This window comes from Phocoena phocoena, chromosome 19 (genome assembly GCF_963924675.1).
Source record: "Phocoena phocoena chromosome 19, mPhoPho1.1, whole genome shotgun sequence".
NCBI lineage: Eukaryota > Metazoa > Chordata > Mammalia > Artiodactyla > Phocoenidae > Phocoena > Phocoena phocoena.
The window spans coordinates 43,763,699-43,783,603 of record NC_089237.1 but is presented as its reverse complement, the minus strand read 5'-3'; the positions used below and the strand labels follow the sequence as shown (position 1 = coordinate 43,783,603).

The following is a 19,905-nucleotide window of genomic DNA, read 5'->3' as shown; positions in this document are numbered from 1 at the left end:
GGCACTGTTCTAAGTGCTGGGAATACAACAGTGAGCAAAACAGAAAAAAAATTCCTGGTTCTAGGAACATAGTTGATGCTTATGCTTATCGAATAAATGAAGAGGAAATTCTAACAATATGGGAATCTTCAAAACTCCTAAAATGTAGATTTCTGGTCCTTGCTGGTACTGTTGTTGCAGAAAGAGTGTACTTATATATGCATACACACATTTTATTTTGTTTGTTCTTAGCTTTTCACTGGCTCCTAAGATTCCCTGAGGGTTATAGAGCTGTTTCATAGCACTAGGGAATTACATATTGTGTATATAAAATATAGTATACTAACACTATCAATTAAACTACTGCATCTGGGAGTAGTTTAAGCGATGGCATTACATTATTGCCTACCAAGGACTTTAACTGGCTGAACTGGATGTGTAGGTTCCCTCGCTGCCTTTACGACAAGAAATTCCTGTTTAAACACTGCCTGCACAAGCCAAACCTATTATTCAAACAGGGACATTTCTGAAAGTGAAGGAGAAACTTATTTAGTATTTATACCAGGACATCAGGTAAAATCCAGGAGTCCTAGCAAACTGGGACAAATAGTCATCCCGTTAGACTTCTTGTTTCCATTGGTTTTAGGTTGTAATTGTTTCTAGCACAGAAGACCTGTACCATCCATATTCTTCTCTATAAAATGTTAAGATTATGTTTCAAGTTAAAAAGAAGCTTTTCCCAAAGCAAGCCAAATTTTAAATTCTAGTCCAGTCGGCATCTAGTACTTTCTGGGAAGGGGACTGTTTATGTTACAGAGTCCAGAATCCTGATGGAAGCATGATAAGTAATGTTTTCCAATCAGACAATTAGAAACTTGTTTCTCTTGGATGAAATTTCAGTAGGCTCAAAGTAATTAAATGCCAAACTGCTTTCATACACATTTCCAAATAGGAACTCAAAGTGCAAAATGAATAATGTAATCCTTTAACAAGCTGAAAGCTCAATTCAGAAAAAATATAATCTTTCTTAATTATTAAAGAATATATTTTCTAGGTGTATATATTGGATTTTAAAACTAAGAAAACACAGAAGCTAAAAGATACTGAGGTCATAGTAGAATTTATTGCTCTTTCCATACCTGACTCATCTGTTGAACCCTGTAGGAAGATTTGTAAACAGTTATAATCATTGTCTTTTACAAAGTTGCTTAAGGAGATATCTAAAGATGCATGGTCTTTCAAAACCCAAGCTAAATCTTTGGTGGGCACTGATATAATCATTTTTATTACAGTTTTAGGGAAAAACATATGATTAACTGTGTGATACCCATGTTGACACTTATTGTGATTGTGACACCTGATTACATCAAAATGTTCACAGACCTCAGATTTTCCAAAATGATATTAACTATTCAATTAGTTTTTAAAAGACCTGGTTTAAAATACTATTTGTGAAAACTTACATATGCAACATAACATCCTAGTTTTCTAGTCTTAGAAAAAAGTGTAATGATATGGTACTGTATGTTCAATGGAAGATTACTAAAGACTATTTCTTTCCCTTTACAACTTAAATAATATGATATATATTTCTGACTCTATAAACTGACTCCTTTATCGACTAAATATTAGAACATCCATTACACAGTACACAGAGCTTACCTAAAACAAGAGCCTCAAACAGACCTCAAAAATAGTTTCTTCAAAGCACAATTCCAAGATCATATATTTAAAATTCAAAATATTATCCATTCTAAAATCCTCCAACTTGAAAAAAGCACTGTCTAAAACCATGTGTAATGTGTATGCCATGATTTTGAGATACTATAGCAGGAGCTTCTGGCACAGAAGGATAATATACTAAGGTGAAATCAAACAGTAACTTGAGATCCTATTAATCCTCAGTATTTTTATGTTGTAGGTAGTAAGTTTTCTTATTTTTCAGAGGGAAACTGAGGGGAAAACTTTTTTTTGCTTTGACTACAACAAATTTATTTGTATTAAAAAGCACAGGACACAGAAAACTTTCTACTTAGAATATTAGAAGAATCAGCCAGAGCATATATGTAATAACTAAGGCATTTCTTACATTTCCATTTAATAGCTGTTCTAAAACACAAAATTTTAGTGTTCTGTTTCCCAAGCTAAACCATGCCTTCCTAAAAAGTCTTTATCATCCTGTTGCAGCTATAGGTTTAATTCTTTTTTATGTTAACAGGATTTGGTGCTTTCCAAATGGCACCACCACTGGAAAACAGCTTTTTTCTGTGTATCATTCTACATATAGCTAAAAATTATACAACAGAAAAAAAGAATATTGACGTTTAGGTTTGAAGGTTTTTCCATCTGTAGCCAGCTAACTACTGTGAAAGTACAGGTGTCAATCTTTTAACCTGAAGGTAAATAATTAAATAAAAAAGTAAAACATTTAAGTAAATGGTGTACCAGGGGTTCTATGAATATTTTATGACAAAGGCTTCTAATTTAAAGATTCATGAACAATTTTAGGGAAAGAATTTCATAGAAACCTTCTGCTAGCTAATGAAATGGGCTGAAATCAGCTGCCAACCACTCATGGTTTTAAACCATAACTATGCTAAAATTTCCTCTGCTCTGCAAGTATTTGAAATAATAATGAATCCAGGATCTCCCAGACTCAAATTATGGCCTATAATAATAAGCGATTGAGAACTCCTAGCACACATAGGGTTTTTAAAGGAACAACAAACCCAAGTACAAAAAATTAATGCCTGATGTAGACAATTCATGCTTGAACTGTAAGACAGACATGGATATAATGAATTAGCTAAGTTCAGTGAAGAAAATCTAAAAATATCTGACATTTATTTAAAATACTCATATTCACCAATTATCTTATATGAAAACATTCTTTCCCCACAGATGGCCTAAGTGCAGTAAAGGGTTAACTCAGCAGATTTGGGTTGCCCCAAACCTACACATTCCAAAAGTCTTTAGGACTGGTCCCCGACTGGCTCCCGGGAAATAACCTATGAACTCTTGCAATATCCTGCCTCATATGAATGTCTTAGTATACCTGATGCTTTGGCCATACCAGATGGCTTACGTTAACAATGTGATTTATGGTGAACACCTGTTTTTGTTCACCTGGGGCCCTGGGCCAGCTGTATTAGTTCAACCTCTGGGTGAGGAGAAGGGAGGAGGGCTGAAGGCTGAGTTGCTAAGGTCAGTCCCTAAGGCTCACTGACCTCCAATAAAAACCCTGGACACCAAGGCTCAGGTGAGCTGCCCTGGTCAATAACATTTACCTGTGTTGTCATACACTGTTGCTGGGAGAATTAAACTCTATCTGTGCAGTTCCACTGGGAGAGGACAACTGGAACTTTGTGTCTGGTTTCTCTTGGATTCTGCCTTAGGTACCTTTTTCCTTTGCTGATTTTAATCTATATCCTTTTGCTGTAATAAACTGTAACTGTGAGTAGAACAGCTTTCCTGGGTCCTTGAGTCCTTTCACTGAATCATCAACCCTGAGGGTGATCTTGGGGACCCCTGACATACCTGTAAATCCAGTAAAATTCTTATTTAATAAAGTAAATTTCTTAATTTCCAAAGAGGCAGAGACAGTATTACACACTCAGAGGAATGCCTTCTAGTATGTGGATGCCCTTCTCACCAACAAAAAGGATAAAGAAGGTGGCTCCTGGCCAGGTGTAGAAAGTTGCTTCTGCTTAATGAAACAAGTACTGCCCCCATCCTACCAGCTTCCTTCTTTTCTTCAGTGAGGAGCCAGGTAATCTTCAGGAAGTCTAAGAAATGGAATCCTTAATGCTCTCACCTCAGTTGCTACCACTGACCTACAGCTGAGGAGAAAAGAACTTTCTCAATTCTTCTATCCTTAGATTAATTTTATACTTTTAAAAAAAGGGTGTGTCAGAACCATCTGGCCTGGCCCAAGATCTCATTTTTGTATGCCAAGAGGTATACAAAGACACTCTATCAGCCAGGAGCTGGTCAAGGGCCAGTCTCTTCTTTGGAATGTACGGGGGTAGAGCACCCCAAGTCCACTCAGTTAACCCTTTACTGCACAAAGGGATTAGTTCCACAAAGGACTGGTGGGATAAAATATCACCAAGAATTATAGTATTCAAGAGCTCTCTTTAATTTTCACCTTACCCCAAGTGGTGGATAAAAGGGCAGTATTACCTTCTTGACTGATTGGCAGTTGTTGTATAGTGATAAGAGCACTTTATTGAGTTCTACTACAACACAGCTGCCTCAATGGTTTCACCAGCAAAATGGGAATAGCAATACCTATCTCACAAGGCTGTGGGGATTAAATGAAATATCTGTTCAGAAGTCTTGTTTTGTGGTATCACCACTCAGGATATATTGATAATGCTGTGCTCTGTCAGATACTTGGGATTTCAAAATTACCTGGTTCCAGGTACTCAACCACTTCTGCAAGGATGAGATTTAATACACTTCAAGGCATGAACCCCAGAAGGTGCTAGAAGAAGAAATTAATAAAAAATTGCTCCCTTCTTTCACGTTCCCTGGTTAGGATACATTTCTTCAAAATAGTCAATGTGTGGAGGTTGGAGTATGTCAAGGGCAGAGAGTACCTGGGAAAAGGAAAAAAAAAAAAAAAAGCCAAATTTAGAGAAACAAAAAAGAAACAAAATATGACATAAATACAAAAAACCACTATTACCTCATTAATGATCTTAGGCTTGGTTACAACTGAACACTGAGATTAACTAAATTTATCAGTCAAGAAACATGGTCCAAAACATTAAGGTAGGTTTTGTAAAATCACTTTCAAAGACGATTTTACTTATGCCAATATCAGAGAGGCAACTGGGTTACACTACGTGCTACCAGGACCCCTGCACAGGGGAGTGCTGGAAAGAAATGCCCGATTTTTTATAATCAGTGTTGCTTTAAGAGCATGAGGAGCCGTATCTACCATTCATTCCTTTACTCCTCTGTTCATAAAATGTTTACTAAGTGCATTCTATCTGGCAGGTACTGTGGGAGGCTCTCGGGGAAAGCTGATGAATAAAACTGATAATCATCCCTGTTCTGGAGACCACGGGAGAGGAAGGCATTAAACAAATAGTTACACAAAAATCTAATTGTGACATTTATTATTATGAAGGGAAAAAGTAAAGAGGAGTGGGAGAAAGAGCTTCCCTGAAGCAAAACTACTCTAAGAGTTGAAGGGCGAATAGGTGTTGGTCAGGCAATGTAAAGGCACTGAGGCAAGAAAGAACCAGGCAGATTCTAGAAACATAAATGCCAGTGCTTATGGAACACAGTGGGTGGGAAGAAAATAGACTAGGATAAAACAGAAGAGAAAGGCAGGGTTATATCACACAAAGTCTCTTTAAATTATGGTAAGTGTTTTGGATCTTATTCCAAGTACAAAAAAAGAAGTCACTAGGGTAGGAAAAAAAGACTTTAAGGCATCTGAAATTCAAGTCCTTTATAAAAGCAGCACACTACCAATGTAACTTCTGCCATTGAAACACAACAAATAGGCCTTCTTTCCCTACCAGCTGTTTATCTACTCTTTTAAGCCCCATCTATGATGTCACACCTAAGAATCTGAATCTATCTTGCTAATGAAAACTACCAGGCTCAAAGGATACAGAAGAAATTATTTAACAGGAAATAAACTGTGTAGTACAAGTTCAAATTTTCTGATCTTTAGCTTCGTTTTTTAAGAAAAAATTTTTTTTATTATGGAGAATTTCAAACATATAAAAGTGGGCAGAATAGTATAAAGAATACACATGTAATCAAGACCTGGCCTTAGTAGTTATCTACACATGACCATTCTTGCTTCATCTATGCCCTCCACACTACTTATATAATTTTGAAGAAAATACAAGACTTATTTCACCTATACATCAGTAAATATCTCTAAAAGATAAAAACTTTTAAAAAGTACAATTATCAAATCTGAAAATTTAGTTTTTCAATACCATCAAATATCCAGTGCTCAAATTTCTAATTTTCTTATTTTTAAAAAAAAGTTTGTTAATCTAAATCAGGAGCTGAAGAAGATTTATATATTATGGTTGATTTATGTCTTTCAAGTTTTACCTACAGATTTCTTTCTCTTTTCCCCTTGCAATTTATGTATGGAAGGAACTTTGTTCATTTTAAAGGTTATTCTTTTTTCAGCCAAGAGTTTTTCACTTTAAAATTTTTAATCAAACTAAAACCTCCTGTATTGAAAAAGCTTTCATTCACTTTAAAACCAGTTAAATATAAAGGTTTTAAAATAGTTTAGATGTTTTATAAAGAATATCTATATTTCCTTTCTGAATTAAAATGTTTATACTTAGACTCTTCGTATAAATGGAAAATAACAGATTTTCCAGTTCCTTCAAAGAATAATTTTTATCATATGAAAGATAAATTATTTCATTTCTATATTTTTAAAAACCTATAATTAGCTAGTGTCACAAATTCACATAAATTCATTTCTCATTATGTGACAGAAAAAATTTTAACATGAATATTTGATGCTTGTGGAAGGCAGTTAAAAATTAATGTTTTACTTGACATCTTTTGGACTCTAAGCTCTGTATCTGAACAACATACATCCTGTCTTGGGGGAAAACAGAATGCAATGAGTGACAGCGTCCATTAGACAAAGCTATTTTACACTTCAAATCTATCTGCTATAATTAGAGGTTATCTAAAGGAAAGTGACAACCATACATTTTAAACCTTGACAGAGAAGAATGAGGCTTTCTTACTCCAAATTTGATGAGGCTTTCTGTAGAAAAGCCATATAAAACAGGGTTAGACATTTGCACCAAAGCATTTTGCTATGATTCTTAGCTTTGAAGGTACAATATTTTAAACTCTGCCTGGAATTTTTGAAATGGCTGTTGTCTTATACTCCTGTTCTTTCTACCACCTCAAAATGTTTATCGGATGATGGCATTCCACAGTGTTCCTAGGTGGCAAAAACAGTGCTTAGACCATTAGAGATGATACATGAATCTCAGAAGTGGTGTAAATGAGGAAGTGAGAAGGAATAGTAGCAGAGTTTCAAACTCCAGACTTCATGCCTGACTCACTATTTAAAAAGCCCAAGTCCTTCTACAACCTCTCTACTATCTGTGGGAATAAAGTACGTGAGATTAGCCTTATGATGTAAATAGGAGGACCCTTGTAAAGACTTTGACTTGTAAAGAGTCAAAGTATCCCAAAATACCACAGACTCGTCATAAGATCTCAAATACAAAAAAAAGCAAGCAGACTTGTTTAATTAAAAAATGAACTAAAGCGGGCTTCCCTGGTGGCACAGTGGTTGAGAGTCCGCCTGCCGATGCAGGGGACACGGGTTCGTGCCCCAGTCTGGGAAGATCCCACATGCCGCGGAGCGGCTGGGCCCGTGAGCCATGGCGGCTGAGCCTGCGCGTCTGGAGCCTGTGCTCCGCAACGGGAGAGGCCACAACAGTGAGAGGCCCGCGTACCGCAAAACAAACAAACAAACAAACAAAAATTGCTGTGAAAACTGCAATCCTAAATGTAAAGACTAAAAATTTAACTGTCTGTAGAGTGCATTCCCATATTTAAGCAAAGGAGCTCCCACCTCCCCATTCCCTCACCACCACCCCCACCCGGAATACATTTCAAGTTCTTTAAGGTAGCGACTATTACTATTACTATTTTTTATAGAGTTGTAAGATATAATAAAGTATACAAATCCTAAGTGTATAATCTGATTAATTTTTACATACAAAGTGTATAACAAGATAAATATTTACTCCATGGTTAAAAGCTAGATCAAGAAATTAAGGATTTCAAGGCCCCCCTTGCTCCTTTCCAGTCAAAATCCATCTCTGCTCAGAGGTTACGATTATTCTCATTTCCATCACCACAGACTCCTTTTGCCTGTCCTTGAACTTTATACAAATTGAATCATAATGAGTGAAGACCTTTGTATATGGCTTCTTTCATTTACTGTTACGCCTGTGAGATACACCCATGTGTGGATCCTCATCCTTTTTATTGATGTGCAGTATACCATTATATGAACTAACACAATGTATTTATCCAGAGTACTGCTGGCAAACTTTTCGGTTGTTTCCAAATGGTATCATGAATAAAGTTTCTATGAACAATTTTGTACATGTCCTTTGGTAGATGTATGCAGTCATTTGTCTTGAGTATACCAAAGAGTACAACTGCTGGGTCATTGGGCAGGTGTATATTTAGCTTTAGCAGAAACTGCCAGGTTTCCTAAGTGGTTTTACGAATTTACATTCTCACCAGCAATGATGAGTTTCAGCTGATTCGCATCCTTGCCATCACTGGGTATTGTCAGTCTTTTATTTAAGCCATTCTGGTGAGTATATAGTAGTATCTCACTAGCCTTAATTTACATTTCTCTGATGACTAACAACTTTGAGCAATTTGTCATATGCTTATTAGCCCCTTGGTTATCCTTTTATGTGAAATTCTTGATTAAGTCTTTTACTGATGGGTAAAAATTCTTGATCTGTAGAAGCTCTTTATAAGATATATGATGCTTAGATACAGAATTTACAGTCTGAAAAATGTCAAGTAAAATATTTATTTCTAATGGTCTTCCTCAAATGCTAAATATTTATTTTAAAACTTGTTCTATCACATAATATATTTTGGAAACAAGTTTTTTGTTGGATAATGCCTGAGGTCTGTCTTTTCATTCTCTTAAACTTCTGATGAGCATTAATTTTTAATGTTAATGGTGTCCTGTTTAACACTTTTTTTAAAAAAAGGTCAATGCTTTACTTCTCTAGTTAAGAAATCTTTGTTTATTTCAGTCATGAAGACATTTTCCCATGTTTTATTCCATAAGCTTTGTAACTTTACTTTTCATATTTAAGTCTATGATCCATTTTGAATTAATTTATGTATATGTCAAGAAGTAGATTTTTTTCATATGGATATCTAATTGATTCCAGTTTATTTATTTATTTTTAAAAGTCTTTATTGAATTTGTTACAATATTGCTTCTGTTTCATGTTTTGGTTTTTTGGGCACGAGGCATGCGGGATCTTAGCTCCCCAACCAGAGATCGAACCCGCACCCCCTGCATTGGAAGGCGAAGTCTTAACCACTGGACTGCCAAGAAAGTCCCTGATTCCTGTTTATTGAAATGGATAGCCATTTCCCTCTGGATTGCAGTGGCACCTGTCTTGTAAATCAGGTGGACATGTATGTGTATGTCAGTTTATAGACTCTATTCTGTTCTACCCTATTCTGTTCCATTAATCTATTTTTCTGTCCTTGTGCTGCCTTGATTATTATAGCTTCAAGTGTGAATCTCCAACTTCGTTCAACTTCTTCAAGATTGTCTTGAGTATTTTAGGTCTTTTCCACTTCCATAAACTTTAGAATGTTTGTCAATTTCCACAAACACATACGCATAAAACCCTGCTGGGATTCTCTTTGGGATTACATTGAATACATAGTTCAACTTGGGAAGCACATGGGTATTAACCCCAGTGAGTATTCCAATTCATGAATGCAAGAGCCTGTATTATTTTAAATGCATCAAGAATCTGCTCAGTACCACAAATTTTAGGCACAGAGCACACAAGACCAAATCCACTGATAAGTAACTTATTCTAAGTACCCTTTGCCTTTTCACACTCCTTAGCAGCAGAACCATTAGCATTAATAATGTCTGCAGCCAAACAGCTTGTCTGCGTTCAGAGAAGGGTCCTATTGGTATGATTCTTTATCCTACTTATGAACCTAGAGAGGCCTTATTTGAGTTCAGTCAGACTATACAGAGCAAAACAAATGATCCCCCTTTGCCTTCACTACCTCCTCTTTTGCCTCCTCTACTCCAGAACTAAAAGGTTGGGAAAAAGTAACTCCAAGAGAGATCACTGAGGTTACCATTCCAGACTCTGAGATTTCATATTTTATTTCCCTGTCACTTTCACTCACTCACTTACTCTTCAATAGACTGACTACCTACCGTGTGCTTAGTGCTATTGCCTAAGGACAAGAAAAACCCAAGAACTCTATTACAGGGGCTCTTATGCTATTGCCTAAGGACAAGAAAAACCCAAGAACTCTATTACAGGGGCTCTTAGCAGGAATCAATAGGTCCTAAGGAGGCACTGGATGGGCATTAAAGGACTAGTAAAAGTCTAAAATGACATAAAAATTATGTGTATATGTATTTTCCAAAAGAGGGTTCATGGCATTCATCAGATTGTCAAAGAATGAAAAAACCCTCAGTCATCCGTTTTCCATGCCGATAAAATGACAACTCTGTGTGTGTGTGTGTGTGTGCGTGTGTGTGTACACACACGCACAAGTGCACAGATGGGCAAAGTAGAGAATATTTTGTCAGATTTTATAATAGCTCAGATTCTGACTAGACACTACTGAGAGGCCTGAACAACATCAATCTTTAGAAAGTTAAACCCACTTCTGTTTCTCCAAGTTGCTACATCAAGGCGAACCTATCCCTTTAAGATGAACAACCTTTAAGGAAAAAAATGTGCGTGTGTGTGTGTGTCTCAATCAGTCAGATCACCTGAAATCAATGAATATGATACAATGACTTTGAAGATTCTGTTCAAAAGAAAATCTAAAGGCTTCCAGGGTTTTGCAGCTATTCTCTGTCACATAAAAAGCCGTCCAAATTAAAATCCAACCTTCCTACAACAGCCAGGTTAATCTTTCTAAATGCCATTTTCATCATGACATTCCTTTCTTTTCCTTCTATTCAATCAAATGTTAATCTCAAAAGGCTCATCTTAAGGTTTCTCCCTGTTTAAAGCATCTTTGAGATTTTAAGTCCATGACAATTACTCTCTTTTTCTTAATAGTACAATACTTGTCTGTCATCTTTCACCTGAGAAGCTTTAAAAAAATACAGCTACCGGGGTCTCAACCCCAGAGATTACAATGTAGTAGGTCTGGGATGAAACCCATGAATCTGCATTTTTAAGGCTCACTTGGTCATTCGAATATATTTTTAGGTTTGGTTGCCCAGCTTTTCACTATGCGCAGAACACACAGTGTCCTGTATTAATGTTTAACCATGCAGGCAGTCCTCCCACAGCACTGTTATCACAGTATCACATTACTAAACTCCTTGAGGGTAGAAACCCCTAGAAGCTGATGTAGTTTAGGGATATAGGATGTGTACAATAAATGTTTACTGAATTAATGAATATGGGCCCTGAAGCAAGACAGATTTAGACTTCAATCTGTGCCACCTTGACCTTGGGCAAATTACTTAACTAAGCTTTGGTTTCCTCCTCTGTAAAGTAGGGATAATAAGCCCTGTCTGACAAGACTTTTAAGTATTAAATTAATATATGTAAAGCATCTACACATTTTCTGACACTTGGTAACAAGTGTCAGAAACACCCGGTCCGCTTCCTTCAAAAAAGGACCATGTTTTGAACTTTTTTTTGTACTCTCCACATGACCTAGCACTGCACTCTGCACACAGGACACAATTAATAAACATCTGTTGTCTTAACTACATCAAATACCAGTTGCCTCTTAGATTGGCATTCCACACATACCAGGTATGCTGGCCCTGAGATACTTTTGTAGATCTCAGTGCACAGCATAAATTCATTATGTATAAAATAGTGGTGCCATGATGTCCCACCTCCAACTATTTGCCTCACTTTTGAACATTCCCACAGAAATCACAAGCACTGTCTTACGATACAGCTCAGGAGCTCGAACAGTAGTTGCTGTGTTTTAATATGTGTGATTTTCAAGACTGCAGTTTGTTTCTTTTCTTACACTACTCACTCTGACACTATCTTTGTAACTTAATTAGTTACTCTATAGGAATGAGTCATGAGCAAAGACAGCAACATATACAGATATCAGCCTATTACACCATCCCTCCTTTATAAAAGAAGCCAAGATAGGTTTGAATAAACCATTGAAACCCTTAGAAAGTGAATTTCTGATGCCACCTTCAAAATATTGCTTTATTGTGGACCCCTTTACTTGAGTCTCTGACAATGTACATAAGGTTTGTACTCTTTGATGCTGGGGTGGCACTCACTCAGGCAAATTCAAAAAATAACAAAGCAAGCACTAGACATCATTCTAAAATCACTTCCAAAATTTCAGGAAACAGTCATAAAATAGCAACAGGAATGATGTTTTCAAAATTATTGAAACAAACAAACACATTGCTAGGCAGTCCTAACTGAATGAAAGACAAGCAGTTACTTTCTAAAAAAGTTTAAGGAAAATGGATTTCAAGAGGGGTAATCAAGAAAGTGAAATGTGTCAAACCAAGGAGCTTCAAGTGAACGTACTATAAGTTTGATATTCCTAGTTTTACCAAATAGTTCAAACTTTTACAAATTTATCTCTTAAAGTGTGACCTACACTTCGGCCAAAGTTCTTCAGGTTCCTGTGCAAACAAGCAGTCAGACTCACAAGAAATTACTGGTTTCCTGATTTTTATTTCAGCAATTAAAATAGCACTGGTTGAGTACCAAATGCAGAATGTGAGGCAGTTTTTCTTTTCATATGCAACTGAAAACTAAGAGTCCAATGCTAACATCCCCCAGGTAAATTTTACACATACCAAACTTTTAATTCAGGATTAGTTGAGAAGAAGCTCTCTCAAACCACTGTGATTCTATTTCCCCACGAATCCTGCCATCTCTAAACACAGCCATAAATAAGATAAACTATGTTATCTTTAAAAGCTGTATTGTTTTTAAGAGGAGAAACTTTTTTCTCACATCTTTAACCTCTGGTTTAAAATATTAAAAGATATAAATAACATTTAAAATCAGGGGCCCACGTAACGCAAAAAAATAAATAAATAAAAAAAATAAAATAAAATCAGGGGCCAATTACTTCTATTTAAATCACTCAGACTACGTATTATACTCTATTTTTGTGTTGTACGTTAGTATTGTTCCCAAGCTAAATATTAACATTTGCTTTAAATCAATTAATATTTATCTGTCAATGAATAAATCCTAGAATTCACTTAAACTTGCTCATTCACAAAAAAGGTCTAATTTGTCTCAGGTTTCCAAATCCCTTAATATGGTACATGTACCCTTTTTAACTCTCTTTTGCTCTTTACTAATATAATCAAACATACTTAGGAAATAGTTTATCCCAAACACTGATTTCACTTACATTATCATGTTTAAAAAAACACAACATCTTCAATTCCCGGAAGACCCTTTTGCAAGAGACCAGATTCTGGAAGACGTTGGGCATCTTTTTGAGTGCTACTCTCTTTCCATCTCTTGGATCTGTTACTGACCTAAAGACACAATATTTAGGGGGAGAGGAAGAAAAGACAGAGAAATCAATCCCAAACTTTGTTCTTCAATGTTTCAGAGCATGACAAATACCTTTATGTTAAAACACTCAATATTAAATCCACTTAATAATGCTTCCGGTATCAGTGAGAAAGATTAAAAAAAGTATAATCAAAGAGAATGTTTAGCCCACCCAACTCATTTGCCATACTTTTTTCTTTTTTTAAAATCCCTGTCTAAATTTCTATAAACACTTAACCTTCCTGAGAGGTCACTTAGCAATACATCGGAGGTAGGAGGGCTACTAGTGGTAAAGCCATTTTAAAGACGGGAGAAAAAGTATTGAACATTAACACGACTGAAGTCAAATTAGTTTTATGCTTTATTTTCAGAACCAAATTCAAGATGGAAGAAGTGTTCATTCAGATGTGGTCACTTTTAGTTGAATGTAGAGAATACAATTTGAGTATTTTGGTTTCTTATATAAATGAAACATCTTTTAGTAGTACGGGTTTCAGGACACAACAGTGTCCCCTCATGAGTCTGAGTGGCAACTTAGGGGCTGTAGCTTCTAGGTTATGGTAACTTCTTCCCTTTTGTTTCTCAGTTCTTGGTATGATGGCTGCCCCTTGTGGTTACTCTCTTTAATAGCTCAGTGTCCACCTTTTCTCTCTTTTAGCCTTCTAACACCTATATTGCCAACTCCTTGTATTATATTTCCCTGTGTTGAAATACTAATGTGTTTCCATTTTTCTGATTGGACCCAATCGATACATATTAAATCAAAGAGTTTTGCTAAACATGGCCAATTGGCCATCTGGCTAATCGAGTTTCCATGAATTAACCTAAACCTTTTTTCCTTTGACCCATCATTGATGACTGGTTGTCTTTGTAGAATTTATTCCTGTCAGATTTATTTTGCTAGATTCCTATCATGCTCGGCTACCATTATCTTTCCTTTTCTGTTTCAGCCATTCAATGCTTTGGCTATTCCTCCCAGATTTGTATCATTTTGAAATCTGGTCGGTATGTCATCAATGCCTTTATCCAAGTTGTTAATTAAAGTTTAGAACAGGACTGAGGACAGAGCTCTGCAACAGATACAACACTAGAAGCCATCTATGAGGCCGGCATCCAATCATTAATCTGTGTATGGTTAGTCAATTAATTATTTATTTAATTAACTACAATCACTCAGTTTATTTCATCTTGTCCACAAGGAAATAAGACACTCATCAAATTGACTTCCTGAAAATAAAGCATTCCTATTTTTTACCTAAAAATCATACCAAACTTCTTTATGAATATCATCACTTCTTTATAAATTTATCTTAGTGATTGCTACTTCCTAAGTTCTTGTAAAACTCTTAAACAATGCATTCTAGTATTTTTAAAACAGCATGAGGACTTCACTTTCTCCCACTGATTGAAAATTTGCTAAAACAATTAAATATTATCAAGTCTTCAATAGCTTGAAATGTAATTCAACTAGGCTAAGAGACCTAACATTTTTGACTGTTGTTTAAAAAACACCAACCAAAATCCACAACATTGCTTAGAATCCACATAATCTAGGAAAGTAAAATAGGAAGGAAACCAAATATAATATTATATTGACTATTAACATTTTTTTTCTGCTTAAATACACCACTTCTGTAGCTAGATACTAGAGGATAAAAGTCAGTGAAACAGCAAGGAAGGGAAATTCTGGATCATACACTGCACAGTAGTTATTGCCTCTAGAGTCTTCTTTAATCTAGAACAGTTAATTAGCATTTCTTTATCTTTTATGACATTGCCATTTTGGAAGAGTACAGGCCAGTTAGTTCGTAGACTGTTCCTCAGTTTGGGTCTATCTGGCATTTTCTTGAGATTAGATTCAGGTTCTGTATTTTTCACAGGAATAACACAGATGTCTTCTTAGCACCACGTTAGGAGGCCCATGAAGTCGATTTTTCCCATTACCGGTGATAACTTTGATCACTTGGATGAGGTGTCTGTCAGGTTTCTCCACTGCAAAGTTACTATTTTTTCCCTTTGTAACTATGTAAATAGGCTATTCCTCATCAAACTCTGACCCACTACCTTTAGCACCCGTGGATGTTTTTCTGCCTGAATCAATGATTATCACTATGATGTTGCCAAATGGTACTTTAATAATTTTTAATATGTCTAACAGCTAGCCTGCGCAATATTAATTTTTAAAAATGAGTAAATTGATTTAACACAATACCCCTTCCAAACACCTCATGCAGCAATACTTTGCAACTTCTGACTTCTTACTGGTCTTGACCCTACTGTGGTGAGGAAAGCTGCTGTAAGATAAACCCACTCCTGGCTCAAGGTTAGTCCTGTGCCTTGTAATGTTTTAAGGTAAAATTCACAAAGCAGCATTTTACTTTATTATTCATGCAAAAGCCAGTCATGCCTGTGGCCCGTAACAATATAATCTCATGAATGTGAATGGCAGTGCGGTAATTTCACGCCATGTTGAGTTTGTTCTCTCTTAACTTGAAGTAGCAGATGCTTTAGTTCAGCACAAACAGTATCACAGAACACACAGATAAGTGTGGAAGCCTGTTACACAGGAATTCTTTTATTTTCTTTGTTACTGAAAGGCTTGCTGTGCTTAGTTTCTCTGCTGCTGCAATACCCTGGTTATTTCAACCGCACTTGTTAATGAAGCTCCAGCTGTAGAGATAATGAACAACATTTAGGGCAACTTTCCTCATATCAGAAAATGGAGCCATCCTTCGACCTACAACTCACTTTTGACCAGTTACTTTCTCTAAAATACTGTTCGCTCTAAATGAAAACAGTGCATCTGTTATTTCATCTGATTACCTTCATAATCATTCAAGTTATATTAATAGGCACTTACTTCCTCAGTTTTAAATTAACATTTGATTCTGTAAACATTACATTAAAAATAATGCTTTAGAAAAACAAAAACAAAAAAATAAAGTTTTAAGGGTTGTGAGAATCTTTTCTTACATCTGTTCCAGGTACATCAATCCTTCTCTGCACTTAGAATTTAAGTTCAACTGCTTTTTAAACAGCCAAAAGAATCCACGAGCCATTCTTCAGAGAGATACAGAGTCAGTCAAAAGAGTACAATACCAAAACAGGAAGCTTTTTAGATATGGTTGTGGTCGTTTTGTTGTAGAGTTTTCTTAATCCCAGGAAACTGTGACCACTGCCACAAATCTGCTTATATTGCTGACAAGCAGAAGAGGTGAAATTAAACAAGAGTAAAACTTATCATTGGAGATACTTTCCCAGGCACTAGAATGTTACATTATAATATCTTTTAATTAGTATAACGAATCAGCAAGAGTCCCCAAGAAATTAAATGCTCCTCACTCATTTTATGTGAAGAATCTTTCCCCCATGTATTTTAGCAGTTTTAAAGTTCATGGTGCTAATACAGGTTTTTAACTATCCAAAGCAAAAAAAAAAAAAAAAAAAAAAGAGAGAGAGAATGCTTCAACTTGGATTAAGAAAATCAGATTCTTCTAATTCTAGTCACATTAACTTGTAATCAGCAATTCTCTATTTTTTGCTATACATACTACAATTACTATGTCAACTGTACCAATACAGTACACACCTCAGTAATAGAACTTCCTAGTTAGGCTCTAAATATTTAATTATTGCCTTCACATTCATTTCAAGATTCACTTCCTTAAAAGTTATTTTTACTTGTATTAAGTTTCCTTGAGAAAACAATAGCAAACTATGAGACAAAAATAAGTCTAGAAAATGTTTATTTGTCCTTAGTATATATTATATGTTCATGGACACTACAGGTTAAATATGGAATTTATTTGTATGACTCTCTGGTTTTTATAACCAGAACTTCAACAAGCTCTATCTAGCTTGTGTGCACTCTGACATAATATACAGAGTTGCAAACTATTTAGAAGCACAAACCTTCTAGGTTTCCCTGCCCCCACCCAAATACACATAGAAAAGGATTCTCATCTTTCATATTTAGATAATTTGTTCCATCAGTTGGGGTTTTCTGATGTTTGGTTTTTCTTTTTAAATGTTTATCCAAATTTGGTATTTGCTGAGTTAGCTCTATACATAAGAAAGCAATCCTTTTCCTTTAAGACACTTATAAATGATCCCCAAATTTGTTAATCTGATTATTACAAGGAAAAAAAGGTCTTACACAGTAGCCAAACCAAAGCAGTGAAATAGTTCTTTCTTTCTCTCCTATACTAACACTACTGATCAGGAGAAGCAAAACATCTACATTTAACTGGGAGAGTTAATAGGAACTTATCCTCTAACTCTGTGTCTAAGTAAGTATAAACAGCAATGATCCCAGCAGATGAGACACAGCACTGAGCCATGCTCATCTGTAGTGAGAGACCCAGGAAGGGAAGGAGGAAGAATAAGGAACAGGCAAGCCATCCAATATCAAGCTGTCACATTTATTTTCAAATACTTGTTATTGTAAGAGCTAACTTTTAAGACTGCCTCAACTCCCCAAACCAATAACCATTCAATAAGTTAAAATATAGGTGAAAAATTATTTAATACTAATTATTGTTGTCTTGGGAATATTTTATGGTTCTTTAGAGCATGAATTAATTAGTTCCATCCTTACTGTAGATGCTGGGAAGACAGAGAGACTCTTCCTCCTCAGTCACTGTCATATATCTCTGTGAGAGGGCTTCCCTGGTGGCGCAGTGGTTGAGAGTCCGCCTGCCGATGCAGGGGACACGGGTTCGTGCCCCGGTCCGGGAAGATCCCACATGCCGCAGAGCGGCTAGGCCCGTGAGCCATGGCCGCTGAGCCTGCGCGTCCGGAGCCTGTGCCCCGCAATGGGAGAGGCCACAACAGTGAGAGGCCCGCGTACCACAAAAAAAAAAAAAAAAAAATCTCTGTGAGAGTCTGACCGGCCTGCACAAAAGTTGCCACATTGCCTTTGCCTTTTCAAGGGGGATTTTCTCATGTTAGAGGGTGAACATGACATAGCCTAGTCTGCCAAGTTTTCATGGCACACTACCCACAGTCTTCTAGAAATAGACCTGTGAACATTGTATGGGGAGGAAAACCAGCTGCAATGAAGGAAAGGTTTCTGTACAAAACCACAAAGGAAAATAATTCACAACTGCAACTCCTTCTTGCATTTTAACAACTTTGGGCAACAGGAGGTTACAAAGGGTAACCAAAACTAAAACTATGTCACACAAAAATATGCTTGCTTTCAATCCCATTGATGAATTCCTGAAAGATATGTATTCAGTAACAGGAACACTGAGGAATATAAAGATTTTTTAAAAAAATTTAAAGATGGTAGTTTTTGTTGTACATTAGTTTCATAAATGTGGAAGACATCAAATGAAAGAAAAGGACAGTTTTACTCACATGGTAGGTTTATAAGATTATGGCTTTACCAATGTCAAAAATTGTAATGAATTTAGAAACAGAAACTTCACATCATCAGAAAAAGTTTTAAAATTATTATTTTTAAAGATTATTTATATTTTATTTTTGGCTGCGTCAGGTCTTAGTTGTGGCATGCAGGATGTTTGTTGAGCCACGTGGGATCTTTCGTTAAGGCAGGTGAGCTTCTCTCTAGTTGTGGCGTGTGGGTTTTTTTCTCTTCTCTAGTTGTGGCACACAGGCTCCAGGGCATGTGGGCTCTATAGTTGTGGCATGCGGGTTCCAGAGCGCGTGGGCTCTGTAGTTTGGGGCATGCAGGCTCTCTAGTTGAGGTGCGCGAGCTCAGTGTTTGTGGCACACAGGCCTAATTGCCCCGTGGCATGTGGGATCCTAGTTCCCCAACCAGGGATCTAATCCATGTCCCCGGCATTGTAAGGCGGATTCTTTACCACTGGACCACCAGGGAAGTCACAAAAGTTTTGTTTTTAATTGCCATAGAGAATGCTTTATCATTTGATAGTTTAGTGGTTAAGCTAATATTTTAATAATTAACATAAAATGTGAGTCTCAATATGCTATAAGTTAAAAGTAAACTGTCTGAACACACCAACAGTAAACTGCCATTTTTGAAATAAAAGGGAAAATTTGAATATGGTTTAAAATTATGATTATAAATTAAATTTCCATATTTTCTAGAGATGTATATACTAAGTATACATAGGTGAAATGATATGAGATCTAAGATTTGTTTTAAAATACTACAGTAATAAATATTGTTGAAACAAAGCAAATATTGAAATTATTGAATTTGAGTAGTAAGTTAATGGGGTCTAATTATTCAAAACTAAAGAAAATGTATATTTGTAAAATTACAAAGTAAAAAAATGAAATGAAAAAAAATTAAATGTTATTCATAATAATGTTAAAAAGATCCAATATTGGGATTAAACCTAAGAAAAGCTAAGCAAGACTTTTACACAAAAGGACTAAAAAACATCACTGAGAGAAATTAAAGACATAAATAAATGGAGAAACATACCATATTCATGAATTAGAAAACTACTCAATATTGTAAAAATTTCAATTCTCCCCAAATTGACTTATAGACTCAGTGAAATTCAAAACATGAAATGGTTTTCTTTTTGTGAAACTACACAGATTAGTCTTAAAGTTTTTATGGAAATGCAAATATGCCAAGGACAGCTAAGACACCCTTGAAGAAGAATCAGGTGGGAAAAGTTGCTCTACC

General features: G+C 35.9%; 1 protein-coding gene across 1 annotated transcript in view; it reads right to left on the bottom strand.

Annotated features, from left to right (window-relative positions):
• Window positions 1-19,905, bottom strand: part of NLK (nemo like kinase) — a 146,596-nt gene that overhangs the window by 46,960 nt on the left and 79,731 nt on the right. The window contains exons 2-3 of the mRNA XM_065896963.1: window positions 13,129-13,258; window positions 4,525-4,580 (exon numbers count right to left, since the gene is read on the bottom strand). Of these exons, the coding sequence (XP_065753035.1) occupies window positions 4,525-4,580; window positions 13,129-13,258 (186 nt within the window). The remainder of the gene's footprint in view (window positions 1-4,524; window positions 4,581-13,128; window positions 13,259-19,905) is intronic.